The 19,217-nt window shown below is 40.3% G+C and overlaps 1 protein-coding gene across 1 annotated transcript in view; it reads right to left on the bottom strand.

The window, feature by feature from the left end:
* Positions 1 to 12,976, bottom strand: part of CDC14A (cell division cycle 14A) — a 195,085-nt gene extending 182,109 nt beyond the window's left edge. Inside the window, exons 1-2 of the mRNA XM_007936102.2 lie at positions 12,928 to 12,976; positions 12,038 to 12,128 (exon numbers count right to left, since the gene is read on the bottom strand). Of these exons, the coding sequence (XP_007934293.1) occupies positions 12,038 to 12,128; positions 12,928 to 12,976 (140 nt within the window). The remainder of the gene's footprint in view (positions 1 to 12,037; positions 12,129 to 12,927) is intronic.
* Positions 12,977 to 19,217: the final 6,241 nt, after the last annotated feature.

Here is a 19,217-nt window from a genome sequence, read left to right as displayed (position 1 = left end):
CGTGTTTGTTTCCTCTTCCTTCTTTTTTGCACTTGTGTATCCCCAAGGCATTAGCATAGTGCTCAGTACCAAAATTTCACCTAAATATCAGTTTATTCTACAGCAGTTTTCAACCACTTACAAGTTTTTAAGTCATACTTTCACTTCCCATAAAAACGTGCCAAGTCTTTTTTTCTTTTACTTTTTAAATTTTTTCTTTTTTCCTTTTCTTTTTCTCTTTTTAGGCACAAAGGTGTACTAAGTTGTGGTTAAAGCAAAAGTCATTTATTTTCAGCTTTGGAATGTGTTTATGAACTTACAAATGAGAACATCTGATGTCTTAGGAATCTACTTTTAATAAAATAATGAAGCCGCCCTGCGGTGACCAGGCTCAGAAAAAACTTGGACGGCAGACAGTTCCCCATTTGGCTCTCCTGGTCCACTCCTCCCCCTGTAGCCTATTTAGACCCCTCTCTCAGGATACCAGATTCAGATAGACCTGTGAGGCAAACTCTCCTTAGTACCCCGGTTAAATTTTGAGTTTTCACCATGATTATTTCAAGCAAACTGAATGAACTGAATAACAATTCATCATTACGAAAATTAGAGGCAAACTACCTACTTTGAATGCCTAAGAGGTCTAAACAGCAAGTATTTAAATAAATCAATATATAGAAAGTAAAATTTGACTCTTGTGGGTCACAGAATTAAAAATGACTGGTTAATATATATAGTCTATGTACCTGAAATGTGTATTACATAGTAATGTTGGTTGGATACACAGGTATACATATACAGGAGCACATATACAAAGTGCATGTGTTTAAAACACAGGATGAAAAAAAGTAGTCCTGAACAATACTGGGTTACTTTTGCAAGGGTGGGATGGAGGGAAGGAGAAAAGGGGAAATGGATAAAAACCAGCCATCACTTAAAAGCTAAATTTTCCTCTGAGTGTTCAGAAGATTTCTAAGCAGAAATCATTATAACTTAAGTTACAGCAGCTCAGCAGCAAGATCACTGCACCAGACAGCTGGCAAAAGCTTCAAAACTGGGCTACTGAATAGGCTGATAAAAACAGGCTTCTTGGGAGGACCAGGTTTGCTGGTCCTATAGAGCCTGGTGGAACCACTGACAGTATGGCCCCTAGCTGCCCTTCAGGTCTGGAACTGAACCCACACCTGTGGCTTCCAGAAAAACAAAACATAAGCTTATGAGTTGAACATTTACCTGAGGTAGATACACTCCTTGGAGAGAACAATGGGGGAAAGAAGTGCTGCTTATGCACAGGAAGACAGCTCAGGGGGCAGGAGGGGTGGAGAGATGGACACAGGGAAGAGGTACCTACCAGGAGGCAGTGGGAGGGGAGCTGTTACATTGTGGTAAATTGTGGTCAATGTCATGAGACAAAGTGTATGTGAACTGCTGTATGGAAAGTGAATTTGCTCTGTAAATCTTCACCCAAATCACAATCAAAAAAAAAAAAAAAAAAGCCTTCTTTAGTTTTCACCCGTCCTACTAATATATAACAATAATTAAATTGATTTTTTTTCCTTTTCTTTTTGGCAGTCCCCTGAAAGGAAAAACAAAACAAAATTACACCGACAAAATGTGAAATTGTGGGGGAAAAGGAAAACTGAATTACCATTGCCACCACAAATTCCCTGAAACGGCCTGGAAATAAAAATCTGTAAACGTTCCGTCCATGGCACATTACTCATCAATACTATACCACCTAAGTTAGAAGCCCAAACCTGCACTGAAGCGCAAAGCTGCACCCCCCCCCCCCACACACACACACTCATACACAGGCGTCAGGCACAGGACAACTAGGAACCCGCTCAAACTCTCCCGGTTAAGAACATGGAAGCTACACAGCCTGTCTGTGGCCTGAAACTCAGTTCTGCCACTTATTAGCTCAGTAGCCCCAGGAAATTACTTACTCTCTCTGAGACTCAGTTTCCTCATCTGTTAAACTATGATCATAACAGCACCTAACTCCTAGGTTTTTCCTAAGGATTAGTTGAGTTAATGTATGTAAAGCACCCAAAAAATTGCTTGACACAAGTCTATGTGTTAGCTATCATTTTTGTTTTTATTATTATCTCCACAGTGAAAGTTTTCTCTTAATTCAACCAAATCTCCTCTTCTGTAGTATTTGTAGTGGGTTTTAATGATCTGAGGTATCCTTAAACAGAAAAAAAAAAAAAAAAAAAAATCCCACTGAGTCCATTCTAACTCATATTGATCACATGTGTTAGAAAGTAGAACCAAGCTCCACAGGGTTCTCTTGGGTACAATCTTTTCAAAAGCAGATTGCCAGGCCTTTCTTCCCCAGCACTGCTGGGTAGGTTTGAACTACGAACCTTTAGGTTAGTAGCTGGAAACAAACCATTTGCACCACCCAGGGACCTCCAATGGTTCTATGTATATGACTATATATACATATGTATGTGCTATGTGGTTAGGAGTCCCTGGGTGGTGGAAATGGTTAATGTGCTCAGTTGCTAACTCAAAGGTTGGAGGTTCAAGTACACCCAGAGGCATTTTGGAAGAAAAGCCTGAAAAACTACTTCTAAAAAATCAGCCATTGAAAACCCTATACAGCACAGTGCTACTTTGATACACAGGGGTTGCAATGAGTGGGAGCAGACTCAACAGTAACTGGTAACTGGTGTATGTGCTTAAATGATATTCACCTTTCCCTTTAATTATCCCAGTAGTGACATATTAAATTTGAAATAAAAACTGAAACACCAAAGGGATTTCTTCTCACCCCTGACTAACCAAAATATTCCATTCCCACAAATATTTCCAGGTAAGAAGAGTTTTTCTATACTTCACTCAACAGTATCATAGACTCACTTTTTGATTCATAGACTAGATAAATCATTTTTCTATAGTTTACTTCTCCAACATTTCCTGGACTTATTCACATCGGTCTGCTTTAATACAGTTTAAACAAAAATGAATGTCTGTAATATTTGTCTTCAATTTAGCTAATTAGTTCTCATTACCTGATGCACATTCTTACGTGCTAAAATATTTAGAACTGCTCAAAATTTAGAACCAAGAATATCCCCATGAATAGCTCTCTCCTGCATTTTCAATCCTTTTCCTTTGCAAACACGAAGTGTGAAGCAATGCTAAAAAAGACCCTATACACTATCTCTCACAGCACACAAACTTTTTATGCTATTAACATCTAATCTTGCATCCATTATCACCATGAGGAGGGGCGCACAAAGGTAATAATAATAAACATATTTGATTTTGCTAACTTTCTAGCCAAGAAAATCTGAGCCAAGTTATAAAAAGTAAGTCTCTATTTGGAATACAGGGCCAATTCCAATACCAAAGAATTAGGCTTTCTGGAGAGTTGAGCATTATTTGTAGTTTAATCAAATACAAATAAATCTTTTTATGGGGCTATTTTGTCCCATGTGTGTATTAGCCATGTAGTCTGATTTTAATTCTGATCTGTGAAGTCATAACCCAAGGAGAAATTTAGGCTTATCATCCACATTTTACTAAAATTATTCAGGCCTTAATTGTAACAAGATAAGTTCTGTCTAAACTCAAGAAGAAAATTCATTTCTGACAGCCTTTCCTCATGAGGCCATTTTGTAAAATTTTTTCCACCAGCTTCTCAGAAGGCTGTCATTTCAATCATCTTTCTACAACTAAATAAATCTGGACAAAACACAGCTGTGTCCAAAGAACCTGTAGACTAGTAATTAAAGGGCCTACTTCCTGATTCAGAAATAATAGCTTCATTTCTAAGGTCACAATTTATCTAGAAAGGCAGTCTTTCATTTATACATTCACAAATAATTATACAGATATTGTTGTTATTTGCTGTCGAGTCGTCCCCGACTCATAGCGACCCCTCCTTGGGTTTCCGAGGCAGTATCACTACGGAAGTAGGATTGCCCAATAGGTCTGTACAAAGCCCTGGGTGATAATGAATATAAGTATATTCTTTTCCTTAAAGACAGGTACATCATGATATGACAGTCAAGGTTTTCTTGCCACACAACACCTTCTACAGATAGAACCAGGTTACTACAAGTCCTTCTCAGGACTTAGCAGTCTCTCCTCATTCCATACTTCCCAGTAGATCTGACATGTCAGTTTTACTACCTCCATCACTCTGCCCTTTCTACTCTCACACTCAGTTTTTTTCTACTTCTTTGGTTGCTTATTTCGACTCCTCCCTTTGCTCCTCTCACCCTTCTCCTGCCTGTGAAACAAAGACTTCACATATTTCCCACCAAGCATACCATTCTCATAGCTTTATCATCTCTTTGGGAGAAACTCTCAAATGTAAGAACTTCAAATATGCATGATATTCAACATTCATATGGATTTCCTTTGTTGTTTTTCGGAGCCATCAAGTTGACTCCAACTCATAGCAATCTGATGTGACAGAACAGAACTGCCCTGTGGGGTTGTGGTGGCGTAGTACCTAAGGCATTTGACTGCTAACCAGAGGCTGGCAGTTCAAACCCACCAGCAACTCCTCAAAAGGAAGACTGGGCAATCTACTTCCGTAGGGATACTGCCTTGATAGCCCAAGGAGGGGTCACTATGAGTTGGATCCAACTCAATGGCAGTGCATTTGGGTTTTTTGGTTTAATCTTTACATGGGAGCTCTGGTGGTATAGTATTTAAGGCATGTGACTGCTAACCATAAGACTAGCAGTTCAAACCCACAGATACTCCTCGGAAGGAAGACTGGGCAATCTACTTCCGTAGAGATACCGCCTCAGAAGCCCAAGGAGGGTCAATATGAGTTGGATCCGACTTGACGGCAGTGAGTTTGGTTTGTTGCTTTTTAAAAAAAAAAAAATCTTTACAGGGTAGGAGCTCTGGTGGTGTCATAGATAACACATTTAGCTGCTAACCATAAGGTTAGTGGTTCGAACCCACCAGCTGCTCCACAGGAGAAAACTGAGGCAGTCTGCTTCTGTAAAGTCTACATCCTTGGAAATCTTATGGGGCAGTTCTACTCTGTCCTATAGGGTCACCATGAGAGAGAATTGACTCAATGGCAGTGAGGTTTTTGTTTTTTGTTTTTGTTTTGGGGGAGAGGGGGTGATCCTGCCAGGAGCAAATCACCAGGTCTTTCTCCTGAGGAGCTGCTGCGTGGGTTTAAAGTGGCACCAGTCTTTCAGTTAGCAGCAATTTGGCCAAAACAGAATGCTTGATTTTCCCACCAATGCCAATTCTTCCACGCTTCTGTTTCAGTTAACGACATTAACAGACTCATGGCAACCCAAGCCGTCTTAAAAAAACATCTTTGACTCCTCTTTTTCCTTTTCCCCCACTCACCCACCCACCTGATGTCACATGAATTCAAATCTTCACAGTGCATTTGCCTGCTAACCAGAAGGCTGGTGGTTCAAACCCACCAGACACTCCGCAGAAGGAAGACTGGGCAATCTACTTCCATAGAGATTTACTGCCTTGGAAATCCAATGGGAGTCGTTATGAGTCAGAAATGACTCATAACAGGTTTAGGGTTTGTGTGGTGGGTTTTTTTTGTTTTTGTTTTTTTTTTTTTTCAGTTTTCCATCCACATTGCCACATCTTAATTAGGAACTTGTTTCTTCCCAGAAACATTCCAGAATTTTTCTATATGGACTCCTACCTCCTCTCTAACCAATCTTAAATGATGCTATCATATTAATTTTTTTGAGAGAAGATATATGCACTCCAGAACCAGACAGCCTCAGTTCAAATTCCAGCTCTGCTTCGTAGCTCTGTGACCCTGGGCAAGTTACCAATCTCGTTGTACCTTACTCTCACCTTCTGTACAATGGGGATGACAAGAAGACTTGCCTTATAGAAATGTTATGAAAATCAAATAGATTAGTATTTGTGGCCCTAGAACAGTACTTGGCAAACATTTAAATGTTCAACAAGTGTTTGCCATTATTGGCAATTCTACGACACAAATCCAGTCAGACCACGGCCTCCCCCAAAACCCGTGAGAGAGTCCCATGGCCTACTCAGGAAATGGTAGATTCCTGATTGTGGTATTCAATCTGCCCAACAGACCTTTCCACTTCATACTCCACATCCCACATGTGAACGTTATATAAACCAGTAACCTGGCAAATTAGTGTTCCCGAACATTTGTTCAGAGCATTCTTCCCTAAGCCATTGATTGTCCTTGCTATTCTCTCTTCTGGGATGGCTTCTTTCATATCTGTGCTTGGTAAAACCTTGTCAACTAAATCCTTTCAAGCCAATTTTAACTCTTCCACAAACTCTATTCTGAACCTGTGAACCAGATGTATTCCACACTCTTCTGAATTCCTCCTAGCACAGGGGTTATGTTCTCTTATGGCAATTATCTTTTCTATACCTCTAACTGCAGTCTTGTTTCCATCCTGCAGGTTTGGGGCTCATGTGCGTTCACTCATCATGCTTGTGAGTTAACATGTGCATTCATCAGCATTCTGTTCTTTTTACTTCCCAGCACTTACATTGGTGTAACAAAAAAGATAATGTTGCAGAGGGTCAGAACCGCAGTCACAAGTGGCACAGTAGGGCAAGCCCAAGGTAAGAGAAATGTATCCTCTGTCCAAGCTGGAGTCCATATAGATTCAAATGACATCCAAACTCACAGTATGTTTCGGAAAGCCTCTCCAACAAGCCTTTTCTTACAGGCTACCAGAAATACAGTAGAATAAACATAAAAGAAATATAATTTAAAGTGCTATCCTAAAACTTTTGTTGCTGTGTGCCATTGAGTTGATTCCAAACATAGCAAATTTATAATGTTAACATTAAAATTACAAAAAAATGTTCCCAATATATCAACATTAAAATTAAAAAGCCATTGAACACTAAGTTTTACTTAATGGAATTTTCTGCTACATCTACCACCAAAAAAATCCCAAGAGAAGTAACTCAGACCTCAGGGACCTGAGCTTCCTCAATGACATATTAACAACTGCTGGCATGTTAAGTCACTGCAAAATTGAATACAATGGCATATACATAGTCCATACCTCTGACTCAAGAGGTTCCCAAACCCCAACCTCACAAAAATAAAGTCACAACAATGCACACTCCGAACAACAGCATGAACACTCAATAAACACTGCTGGCAATGACATCGTGCAGGTAGCAGGTACACAGGGTTAGGGAGCAGGCTGTGTATAACTCCATTATGTCCAGGAGCAGGGCTGTAATCTGACACCAGGGATTTAGACCTCTTTGCAGCAGCCACCCTGGGCATTCACAGCAGCAAAGGACTCTTTCAGTCCCAGTTTCATTTCAGTCATTCAAGACAAATCCTCCACATAACATCACTAAGAGAAATTTCCTGAGACATTAGCTTCAAGAACTCCATTTTACAGTGACAAGGATCATTCTCCCTCAAATGAAAGACATGTTCTTGAAGGTAGAGAACAGTCTCACATTTTGAATGCATGGTGGTACTCACACACAGAACAGCCAATGTCCCTTGAACAGGACAAGCCTTAGAACTTACTAGGGTAACTACAGTTTAACTGTTCATTTAGTTAAGACAACAAGAAAATTAAATGTTTAAATTAAAATATGCTGCTGCTGTTGTTAGTAGATGCCATCAAGTTGGTTCTGACTTACGAATCTATGTACAGCAGGAAGATTGGGCAATCTACTTCTGTAGTGATAATGCCTTGGAAACCCAAGGAGGGGTTGCTATGAGTCGAAGACGACTTGACGGCACATAACAACAACAAGTACAGCAGAACGAAACAACGCCCAGTCCTGTGTCATCCTCACAATCACTGCTGTTTGAACTCACTGTTGCAGTCACCATGTCAGTCCATCATCTTCTTTTTCACTGACCCTCTACTTTACCAAGCATGATATCCTTCTCTTTGGACTTATCCTTCCTGTTAACATGTTCAAAGTAAATGAGACAAAGTCTTACCATCCTAATTTCTGAGGAGCATTCTGCCTGCACTTTTTCCAAGACAGATTAATTTGTTTTTCTGCCAAAGTATATTCAACATTCTTCACAAACACTGTAATTCAAGGGCGTCAATTCTTCTTCAGTCTTCCTTAAGCACTGTACAGCTTTTGCATGTATATGAAACAACTAAAAACATCATGGTTTGGGTCACGTGACTGTTAGTCCTCAAGGTGACAACTTTGATTTTTAACACTTTCAAAAGGTCTTTTGCAGGGGATTTCTTCAATGCAACATGTTATTTGATTTCTTGATTGATGCTTCCACAGGCTTTGATTGTGGATCCAAGTAAAACGAAATCCTTGACAACTTCAATTTTTTCTCCATTTATCATGATGTTGCTTATTGGTCCAGTTGTGAAGATTTTTGTTTTCTTTATATTGAGGTATAATACATATTGAAAGCCATAGTCTTTGATCTTCATCAGTAAGTGCTTTGAGTTCTCTTTGCTTTCAGCAATATCTCCATATTGCACGTTGTAATGAGTCTTTTTCCAATCCTGGTGCCGAGTTCTTCCTCATATAGTCCAACTTCTTGGATTATATGCTCTGTATGAAGACTGAATAAGTATGGTGAAAGGATACAAACCTAATGTACACACTTCCTGATTTTAAACTATGCAGCATCCACTTATTCTGTTGGAACAACTACCTCTTGGTCTATGTACATGAGCATTTAAAAAACAAAAAAAACAAACTCACTGCCATCAAGTTGATTACAACTCATAGCAACCCCTCCTTGGGTTTCCAAAGCAGTATCTCTATGGAAGTAGATTGCCTAACCTTCCTTCCAATGAGTGGTGGTAGGTTTGAACCTCCAGCCTTCTGGTTAGCAGTCAAATGCCTTAGGCACTACACCATCACAGCTCCTTATGTGTTCTGGAATTCCCGTTCTTCTCAATGTTATCCATAATTTGTTATAATCCACACAATCAAATGTCTTTACAGAGTCAATAAAACACAGGTAAACATCTTTCTGGTATTCTCTGCTTTCAGCCAGTATCTGACATTAGCAGTGATATCACTTGTTCCACATCCTCTTCTGAATCTGACTTCAATTTCTCACAGTTCCCTGTTGATGTACCGCTATAACCATTTTTGAATTATCTTCATCATAATTTTACTTATATGTGATATTAATAACATTTCTCGGTAATTTCTACATTCCATTGTATCACCTTTCTTTTGCAATGGGCTTGCATATGGATCTTTTCCAATAGGTTAGTTATGTTCCAAATTACTTGGCATATACGAGGGAGCATCTCCAGCATTGTATCCACTTGCTGAATGTTTCTATTGGTTTTCCATCAATTTCTAGAACCTTGATTTTTGTCAATGCCTTAAGTGCAGCTTGGACTACTCCCTTTGATACCATTGATTCTTGATCATATGCTACCTCCTAAATGCCAATTAATTCTTTTTGATACAATGGCTCAGGGTATACCTTCTATCTTCCTTTGACACTCCCTGTCATTCAATATTTTGCTGATAGAATCCTTCAATATTGCAACTTGTGGCTAGAATTTTTTCTTCAGTTCTTTCAGCTTGAGAAACATCAAAAGTCTTCTTCCTTTTGGTTTTTCAACTCCAGGTCTTTGCACATTTCATTATAATACTTTACTTTGTCTTCCAAAGCCACCTTTTGAAATCTTCTGTTCAGCTCTTTTACTTCATTGTTTTGTCCCTTTGCTTTAACTACTTTATGTTCAAGAGCAAGTTCCAGAGCCTCTTCTGACAATCATTTTGGTCTTTTCTTTCTTCCCTGTCTTTTAAATGACATTTTGCTTTCTTCATGTATGATGTCCTTGATGTCATGCCACAACCCATCTGGTCTTCGGTCATTAATGTTCAATGTGTCAAATCTATCCTTGAGACAGTCTCTAAATTCAGGTGAGATATACTCCAGGTCATATTTTGGTCCTTATGGACTTGGTTTCATTTTCTTCAGCTTCAACTTACACTTGCATATGAGCAATTAATGGTCTGTTCTTCAGTCAGCCTCTGGCCTTGTACTTGATGAGATCAATCTTCTTCATCGTCTCTACCCACAAATGAAGTCGATTTGATTCCTGTATATTCTATCTGGCAAGGTCCACGTGTATAACCACCATTCATGTTGCTGAAAAAAGGTATTTCCAACAAGAAGGTCATCAGTCTTGCAAAATTCTACCACATGATCTCCAGCATCATTTCTAACACCAAGGGCATATGTTCCAACTACTGGTCCTTCTTTATTTCCAACTTTCACATTCCAATCACCAGTAATTATCAATGTATCTTCATTGCATATTTGATCAATTTCAGACTGCAAAAGTTGAGAAAACACTTCAATTTCTTCAGCTTTGCCATTAATAGTTGGTACTTAAATTTGAATGACAGTAGTATTAACTAGTCTTCCTTTAGGGGTATGGTATTGTCCTATCACTGATAGGTTGTATTTCAGGATATATCTTGAAGTGTTCTTTTTGACGATGGATATGACAGCCTTCCTTGTCAATTTGTCATTCTCAGCATAGTAGACCATACGATTATCCTATTCAGAATAACCGATACCAGTCCATTACAGCTCACTAATTCCTAGGATATCGATCTCTAAACATTCTATGTCATATCTTACAACTTCCAATTTTCCTGCACTCATAGTTTTTACGTTCCACGTTCCAATTATTAATGGAGGTTTGCAGCTGTTTTTTCTCATTTTGAGTCATGCCACATCAGCAAATGAAGGTCCTGAAAGCTTGACTCCATCCACATCATTAAGGTCAACTCTACTTTTAGAAAGGATCTCTGGTGGTGTAGTGGGTAAGGTGTTTGGTTGCTAAACAGAAGATTAGTGGTTCAAAGCCATCAGCTGCTCTGCAGGAGGAAGATGAAGCAATCTACTTTTGTAAAGATTTACAGCCTTGCAAACCCAATGGGGGTTGCTATGAGTCAGAATCAACTCTGTGGCAGTGGATCTACTTTTAGAAGGCAGCTCTTTCCCAGTCATATTTTGAGAGCTTTCCAACCTGAAGGGCTCATCTTCCGGCACTATATCATATCACAATGTTCCTCACCCATAAGGTTTTCACTGGCCAATTTTTTGGGGAATAGATGACCACGTCCTTCTTAGTCTGGAAGCTCCACTGAAAGCTGTCCACCATGGATGACTCTGCTGGTCTTTGAAATACCAATGTCATAGCTTCCACCATCACAGGAATATGCAAGCCATCACAGTAGGACACACTGACAGATCAGTGGTGATAAAACATATTAGACTCATGTAAGATAACTCTTCCATAAAAGACTTAAGCAAATCAAGACAATTAGCCTTTTTCTCGTTTTTATTGTCTATTGCTTTTACTGAATGGAGATTTGTTTCTCTTTAATTTTTTACTATGCTTAAAGTATTAGGTATCTTTTTTCCTGTAAACCAACGGTCTTTCACAGAAAACAGTTCCATAATCTTAATGTTCTCAAACCATAATCCCACAGAATCAAAGTACCAAAAAGAAACCAAATCAGAACTCCTATACCACTTCCTCAAAAGTAAATAAAATAATACATGAAGCTTGGGGCACCCAAAATAAATTAACAATTGACCATGCGAGCAAAATCTTACTTATAGATATGACTTAGAAGCAGCTCGTGGCTAATGTCCCACTTTCCGAAAACAAACTGCACAAATAAAAACATCCTGAGTTACAACAGAAGCGTGTGAACTGTAAAGCTCAAGCACCTGTAATACAACTGCCCTGTACCCTGTGGGTGCCCCATAAATACCCGGTAACTGATTCACAGCCCAATTACAAAGCCTGGTGTTTCAGTGTCTCTCTCTGGTCCTACTCTGGGGAGTGTTATGAGTATACAATTTGCTGTTTGTTGTGCTGGCAGGAAGAACTAATATAGAGAGAACTCTAAAAGGACTGAGGTTTAAATTACATTAACTTTCCCTGTACCTTTCCTCCACCTGAATCTACAAAAAAAAAAAAGGTGTAATTTGCACTACTGGAGGTAAGTGACTGTAACTACTAGAAAGCTGCATGGTGTTTCCTCACCAGAGAATCAATATGCTAAATGGATGAGAAAAAACAAAATAGGAACTTACTTTTCATAGACCAGCTCCTCATCGATGGAGAAATAGTGGGTATTTACTGTGCTTTTTGGTCTATTCCTTAAAGTAGCAAAATATAACCGATCTGAAAGACAAGTTTAAAAGACAGGAGAAAACATATGAGAAGTAGGAAAGCTGGGAGTGAGGATTAGTGATAATACACGAAGGATCAAGGGTAACAACTGCTACCCATAATTTAAAGACCCCAATAACACGTGGAATTTGGGGTGAAACCTGATCTCTTAGAGAGACAGAAACCCAAGAGCACAACAGTTAATTAAAGAGGCAACAACAGGACCACTTGGGGGGAGTTAGCAGGGGGCCCGGATCCCAAATCTCCCTATTTCAGGCCATTTGGAGTAGACAGGATCTGGCGGTACCCCAGAACCGGAGATGCAAGTTTGGTTTAGACATCTCCAAAGCTCAGAAACTGCAGAGAGGAAAGACAGAGAGAGGTGAGCTTCTGCAGCTCCGGAGACTTCAAAAGAAGGGAGGGATGAGAGACTGGGGGGTGTGGCTGTGGTGTCCGAAAACCAAGAGTAGCTAGAGTGGAATAAAGATCGCCAAAGGGAACATCCGTAGGATCCCCAAGATCTGCTGTGTGCAGGATTGTAGGCAGAAGTCAGCGCCGTCTCACTATGGGGCGGGAAGGCCATCCGAGGGTGCTGCAGAGGGAACGAGGGACGCAGCAAAGACCGAAAAGCCGGAAGCAGGGGGTCCTCGGGGAGAGTAGAGGACCGAGAGAGATCGAGAGCTCGCGTAGCGGCTGCAAGACAGATTGGGACCCCGAGAGAAGCCAAGAGAAGAAGCTGGCACGTAGGGGCGAGAAGTGAAGAGTGGGGCGAGGGAGGAGGGTTGGAGGATGCGGAGCGGCTGTTCCTCACCTTTCATGAACTCGCAAGCCCCGATTAGTTCCCCTGACTCCGCTGCCATCTTAAGCGAGAGACGCACGGGGGAGGGCTGGGTCTTGGCCAGCTGAGGTCACCCACCCCCGGGGGCTTCCCCACTGTCCAGGAGCCGGGCTGCTAGTAGTCCCAAACGCCGAGCCGGCCCGAGAAAGGTAGCAGGCACCCAAGGCAGAGGCGGCTGGAGGGTCAGCGCGCGGGACGCCCCGGGGACATTCCGCGGGGAGCCCGAGCCCGCTCCGCGCGGGGTGTACACGCCCCGGGCTGTGAACTCTCCGAATCGGAGCCGGCTGCTGCTGCTTCGCCGCCCCCGCCGCGCCTGGGAAACTCAGACCAGCGTGCACGGCCGGGCAAAGTCTTCCCCCGACTTCCAAAGTGATCATGGAGGAGGAGACATCTGGCCCCGATCGCGCCCGTGGCTACTCCTGCGGCAGCGAGCAGGACTCGGGTGCCCGCCGGCTGGCAGCAGCTGCTCCGGCTCCTCCTTCGCCACCTCTTTTCAGCAGCTCCTCTTCCTCCTCCTACCCCTGGGTCCACCCCCAGACCTTCCTCCCCGCCCTCCCCCCAACCCCCTCCACTTTCAAGACTCCGCGGCCATCCCTTAAAGGGATAGCCTCTCTCCTTTCTCCGCGCCGGCCTAGCGCCCAGTTACCCGGCGCCTCGCGGGTCACTAGGAGCCAGTTGCTAAGGCTTTGTTGCCGTTCACCAATTGCTGTTCAGGAAACCCGGCCCTCAGTGGAGGGGGATCCGGGCGGGGCCTCTAGCCCTGAAACTTATGAATGAAGAGCCGTGGAGTTGGATGTCTAGGAGGGCGCTGTTGGGAGGCAAGGATGCGCTGGTGCCCCTTTTCTGCTAGTCTTTTCCTACTCCAGATTTTTTCCCAGTCTCTCTCATTCTCTTTCTTTCGCATCCTACTCACCCACATGCTTCCAAACTCTTGTATGCACACACACACACACACACACACACTTAAAGACCTCAGACCCTCAGATCTCTGTGTCCTGCCTTTCTTCTAGTTAACTTTTCAGTCATCCTCCATCCCCACCCACACTGAGGGTCTGCATCTCACAAAATAGAAAATTTTTTTAAAGAAGCGCTACCTCCTAGCTCTCAGTACAGGTACTGGTTTCCTCTACATATATTAGATTCTGATATAACTTGTGCTTTGTTCTCATGGGGGAAAACGTTCCCATCCGGTTCCCCAGGTCCTCTCATAAGGGTTGCACTGTCGGAGCAGTCCTCACAAATGCCGAACCTTTACCCCGCTCGACCGTCGGAGGGGGAGGAGCGGAGGACCGATGTCAGCCCCGACCGGAGCAAGGAAGGGGAAGGAGGGGGCCGTATGTCAACGAGAGGAATTAACACAAAAGAATTTCTCTACGTATTCTCAGATGGAGTGTTGCAGAGCTCAAAAAGGCCCTCAGCTTGTTTCTGCGAGGTTCTTCATACTGTATGAACAACTTTAATGCCGTGTGTCCTACGGAGGTGCCTAATTAGTGGGCAGTCCCTTCCATACGAAAATGGCGCTACAGACCCACCATCAAAAGAGCATGCGCTCTGGCTTCTCCAGAAACTGAAAGGGATTTGCGCCAGCCTTTTGGTTCCGCATGGCTTGTTTACCTCTGGAAAGGAAGGGGGCGCGCACGGGAAGCGCAGAGTGGCTTTCTTTTAGGGAAGGCTGAGACTGGAGAGTAAAGCTTAACTGACTGTTAGTCTGTTTAACTGGCTATGCAAAAAGCCAAACAGCCACAGAAACAATAAAAGAATATTACTTTGATCTTCAGAAATACTAATTACTCGGAAAAATCTCAGAATTCCTAATATGTCCTTATAAAATAGTTCAAACAGAACCTACACTAACAGATCTCTAAACTCAGAACGATATTAACTTAAAGCTGGAAGAAATCCTAAAGATCACCTCTCACTATGCCCTAATACTCAGGAGGAAAAAAAAAAAAAACCCTCAAAAGAGTTTCTCAAGCTGTAAAAGTTCTGTAAAAATTGTGAGTGTTCATCACTCTGGTACGTTCCATGTTTTCATGTATTATAAGCCACCATCCCTGGCTCTGGAGTTCAAAGAATGAAGCATATCCACAACATGATTACTTGAGTTTTTCCTGATGTTTAGTCCCTCAATCTTGGTGTCAATAATGTTTTTCAATTCAAAACATTTTATTTAAAGAAAATTCTAATTGATATTTTATATGTGAAAGATATGGAAAAGTAAAGTGTATGAATCTCTCAACTTAACTTTGTTTAAAAGCCTACATTAGTAATAGCAATCTGTTTCCAAATTTGGTGATTTAAAATTCTTGTAGCATCTAAACTCACTTAACATGTTTCCTAACAACTTTTCCCTGTCTTAGAAAATTTGCGTTGAAGTCAGAATTCTCATTCAATGCATAAACTTTTTATTTCACAAAATAAATATATAGAGACCTATGAAAAGGGCCCAAATCTACACTTCAGAGAATCCAGCTTTAACTGAACACTCTCATTGTTTCCTAATAGGTATTTACAAAGCCACTTTCACATACTTATGTTACTTAGAAATTTTGTTCATAAGAAGTAAATTATGACCTGAATGAATAGCAGTCCTTACAATCAAGAACTCGAAAAGTTTTTTTTTTCCGACTATATTTACAATATTAAGATTATAATGACTTTTTTAAAGTAATAAGTATCTATAAGTAACTAATGTTTTTTTACAGTGTTCCATGACAGGAGAAAAGTGACAGTTTAATTAAATCTCTCTAAGCCAAAATGTCCACAATCTAAATAGTATCCAAATATTCCACAAGAAAAATTGTGAACAAGGTAATACACCCAGCACACATATATATCAAGGTTCTAATGAGATCATAAAACACTTTATTCTCTCAATTGTCAGGGGTCAAAGTTCCTATTGGTCATAGTTTCATAATAAAGGTATGTTTTTACAGCCTATGGAGGAATATCGTGGAAAAAACTTCATTGTAATCACTTTACATAGTGCCTAAGGTATTTGATTGCTAACCAGAAGGCTGGCGGTTCAAACATACCAGCCACTCCTGGGAGAGAAGGTTGGGCAATCTACTTCCGTAGTGATACCGCCTCAGAAACCCAAGGAGGAATCACTATGAATCGGATTCGACTTGATGGCAGTGAGTTTGGTTTGAGTTTACATATAAGTAAGGAATAGAATTTTATTTTAAGCAATAATAAAGTTTTTCACACGTAAAGAAATACTAAGAGAATTAAGATGCCCCTCTTAACCTTAAGGAAGGGAACATTATATACAGAAATTCAGCAGTCTACGTATAGAAGTGTCTTAAGTTTGAAAACGACACATGGTCTAATTGCCATCATGATTGAATCTAGACTAGACATCCTAAAAAGCAATTCAGCATATGCTTATGTACCTTCATAGCTAGAAAACTTACTGTCGGAGGCAGCCCCAAAACATGTCACCACGCTCTGGTTCTAATTCTACCCCTTGAGTCCATACTTGAATCTTTCCTGCACATAAAAACTTCAAATAACCAATGGCAGGTCCCTTGGACCACCTCTTTCCCTTAACTTCCGCAGATTAAAATCCCCCTTTTCTTATGTCTTATGGTTTCAACCCCCCTCAATGTCCAGACACCCTGTTCTCTAATTTGTCTATATCCCTCATAAAGTGCCCCAGAACTGATTGCAGGCCAGCGGTGACCTCCTGTGACCAGTTCTGAGATCAGAAAAAAGCACTGATGGGAGATCCATACATAAGCAAAAGTACTGAAAAACATAAAAGAGTTTTCTCCTCTAGCCGCAAGAAAAAAAAAGGTAATATTTTCTCTTGTTGGAAGCAAGAAAGGAATAATGTGCTCAGGATAGACAACAGCCTACCAGCTGTGAGATTTACGTATTCTAGTCTTGTAAAATTATCATCTTTTCTCATCAAATGTTGCATTGGCACGTGCTCTTTTATTTGCTGATTCAGTATTGATGATAAAAGTTAAGCAAGTAAAGGAAAACATAGAATCAATAAACATGAATTTTTCTTAGAAATTCAGATTAACTATGAAACAAGAAGCAGTTGGAATTCAACATAATTTGAATTATTTACATACTTTGATAATTAACTCCTTATCAGATGCCAAAAATAATTTAAAGCAGCTTTTAGTAAAATATGTGTACAAAAAGTTATTACAGTAGAGCCAGAAAACCAAAATATGTAGACAGTGTGGCTCATGAAATATGCTGCCCACAGATGCTAAGATCTTGGCCCATCCCTCCCCTATTCTGTATCAAACTAACAGCCAATGCTTATTTAACAATTCCAAACCACAATCAAAGATGGTAAAAACCAGAAGGGACCTGGGAGATCAGCTAGTTCCTGTGTTTTCAAAAAGACCCTATTGAAATAGGGGCTTAAGGAAGACCCTGTGTGGAAAACAAGGTGGGGATGGTACGATGTATGAGCAGCCAAGGCTTTTAAAAAGATTTCATCTGAAAAAAAAAATTATGTAGCAAAGTAGAAGGAGAAGAAAAAGGAGAAAAGAAGAAGAAACTGAGATCCAAAGTGGGGACATAATTGACTTTTCTAAAGTCACCTGACTAACAGTGGAAAAAAGAGCGGTGTTTATTACTTGCTGTAATACCAGGAATCTTACCTCAATTTTCTCCTAAACTAATTTCTCCTAGCTTAATTTACATTGTGTAGCTCATTGAGTACTAAACTTTCGAGATAATAAAATATCAAGAAACAATATGTATATGCATAACTATTTTCTTCAAAAAACTTACAGAAAATATTGAAATAACTTAAGCTCAAAACAATATTAAAAGATATTATGTTATCTGCCATTACTATTGTCCTGTAGCTTCTATAAAAATTTGAATTGGTTTTCCAGCCATAATTTATTGATAGTATATTTAAAAAAAAACACTGCTGTCGAGTCAATTCGACTCATAGCAACCCCTCCTTGAGTTTCTGAGGCAGTATCACTATGGAAGCATATTGCCCAATCTTCCTTCTGAGGAGTGGCTAGTGGATTTGAACTGCTAGCCTTCTGGTTAGCACCAGAACAAAACATAGTTTAAGAAATACTGGCTTAATAAACATTAAATAAAACAATTCAATTCAAGTTACCAACTTCCAAATAATCCAGAGAAAGAGGCCATCCTTGACTGATGCAGACAGTAAAGAATGGTGCACTTTTAGAAAGTAAAAGAAATGTCCATGGCTAGGAAAATATGCTTAATAGTGCCCAGTTTATTGGCCATTGTGCTTTATTTTTCAAATAAACTAACAATGTATTTTAAAATTTTTATAGAACTTATCCATCTACATTTTTATTCATCATCCTTAGTTTTTTCAGAGAAAAATTTAAAATGGATATTTTCCATCAAAAAACATAAAATAGTATTCCCCGCACCACTCTTAACCCACCATCACCACCATCTCAATTACCATTCACTCACCACCACTGTTGGGAGCTCTGGTGGCATAGTGCCTAAGGCATTTGACTGCTAACCAGAACACTGGAGGTTCAAACCCACCAGCCACTCCTCAGAAGGAAGATAGGGCAATTTATATCCATAGTGATACCGCCTCACAAATCCAAGGAGGGGTCACTATGAGTTGGATCCGACTCCACGGCAGTGAGTTTGGGTTTTTTTTGCTTACCACCACTGTTTCTCTAATGAGAAATATCATTAATGAGCTACAAATTCTAATCTTAAGTTTTAAAATTTCACTTCTACATGTACATTTAACACATGTCCCTGCTATACTCATACATATTTTCCATCAGGAAAATAATAATAGCTAAGTATTACTGAAAAACAAGCACAGCAATTCATCTCCTTTCTCACATCAGTTGCCCATGAGGTGATAGAGTTTGTTGTTCTTATTTTATAGATGAGAAAACTGACACAAAACATACTCAACAAGTATTTGGAGAATCAATAAATATATAAACATTTAAAATGCATTTGTATGAATCATCTGAATATGTAGATCAGTTCCTTTGTAGCTTGAAATAGTAAGAGAAATACTGAGTTTCTAGTCAGAAGTCTGGGTTTCAGGCATCACTCTACCACTAACTGTACATATTATCTTGGATTCAGTTTCCTTGTGATGGTCAAAAGGGATTATAATGATTTCTAACTCACAGGAGTAACAGCAGAATTAAATGAGAGTGCCATGCTGTAATAGTATTGTGCATAAATATTTGTTATTAATGTAAAAGCCTGGATTAAGAAATACCAAATTATTTCTAAAATCTGATTTTTCCAAGCCTCAA

This window comes from Orycteropus afer, unplaced genomic scaffold (genome assembly GCF_000298275.1).
Source record: "Orycteropus afer afer isolate SDZICR_OR568_19922 unplaced genomic scaffold, OryAfe1.0 scaffold00033, whole genome shotgun sequence".
Lineage (NCBI taxonomy): Eukaryota > Metazoa > Chordata > Mammalia > Tubulidentata > Orycteropodidae > Orycteropus > Orycteropus afer.
The sequence above is the reverse complement of the archived record's forward strand: the minus strand, read 5'-3'. Positions and strand labels throughout refer to the sequence as shown.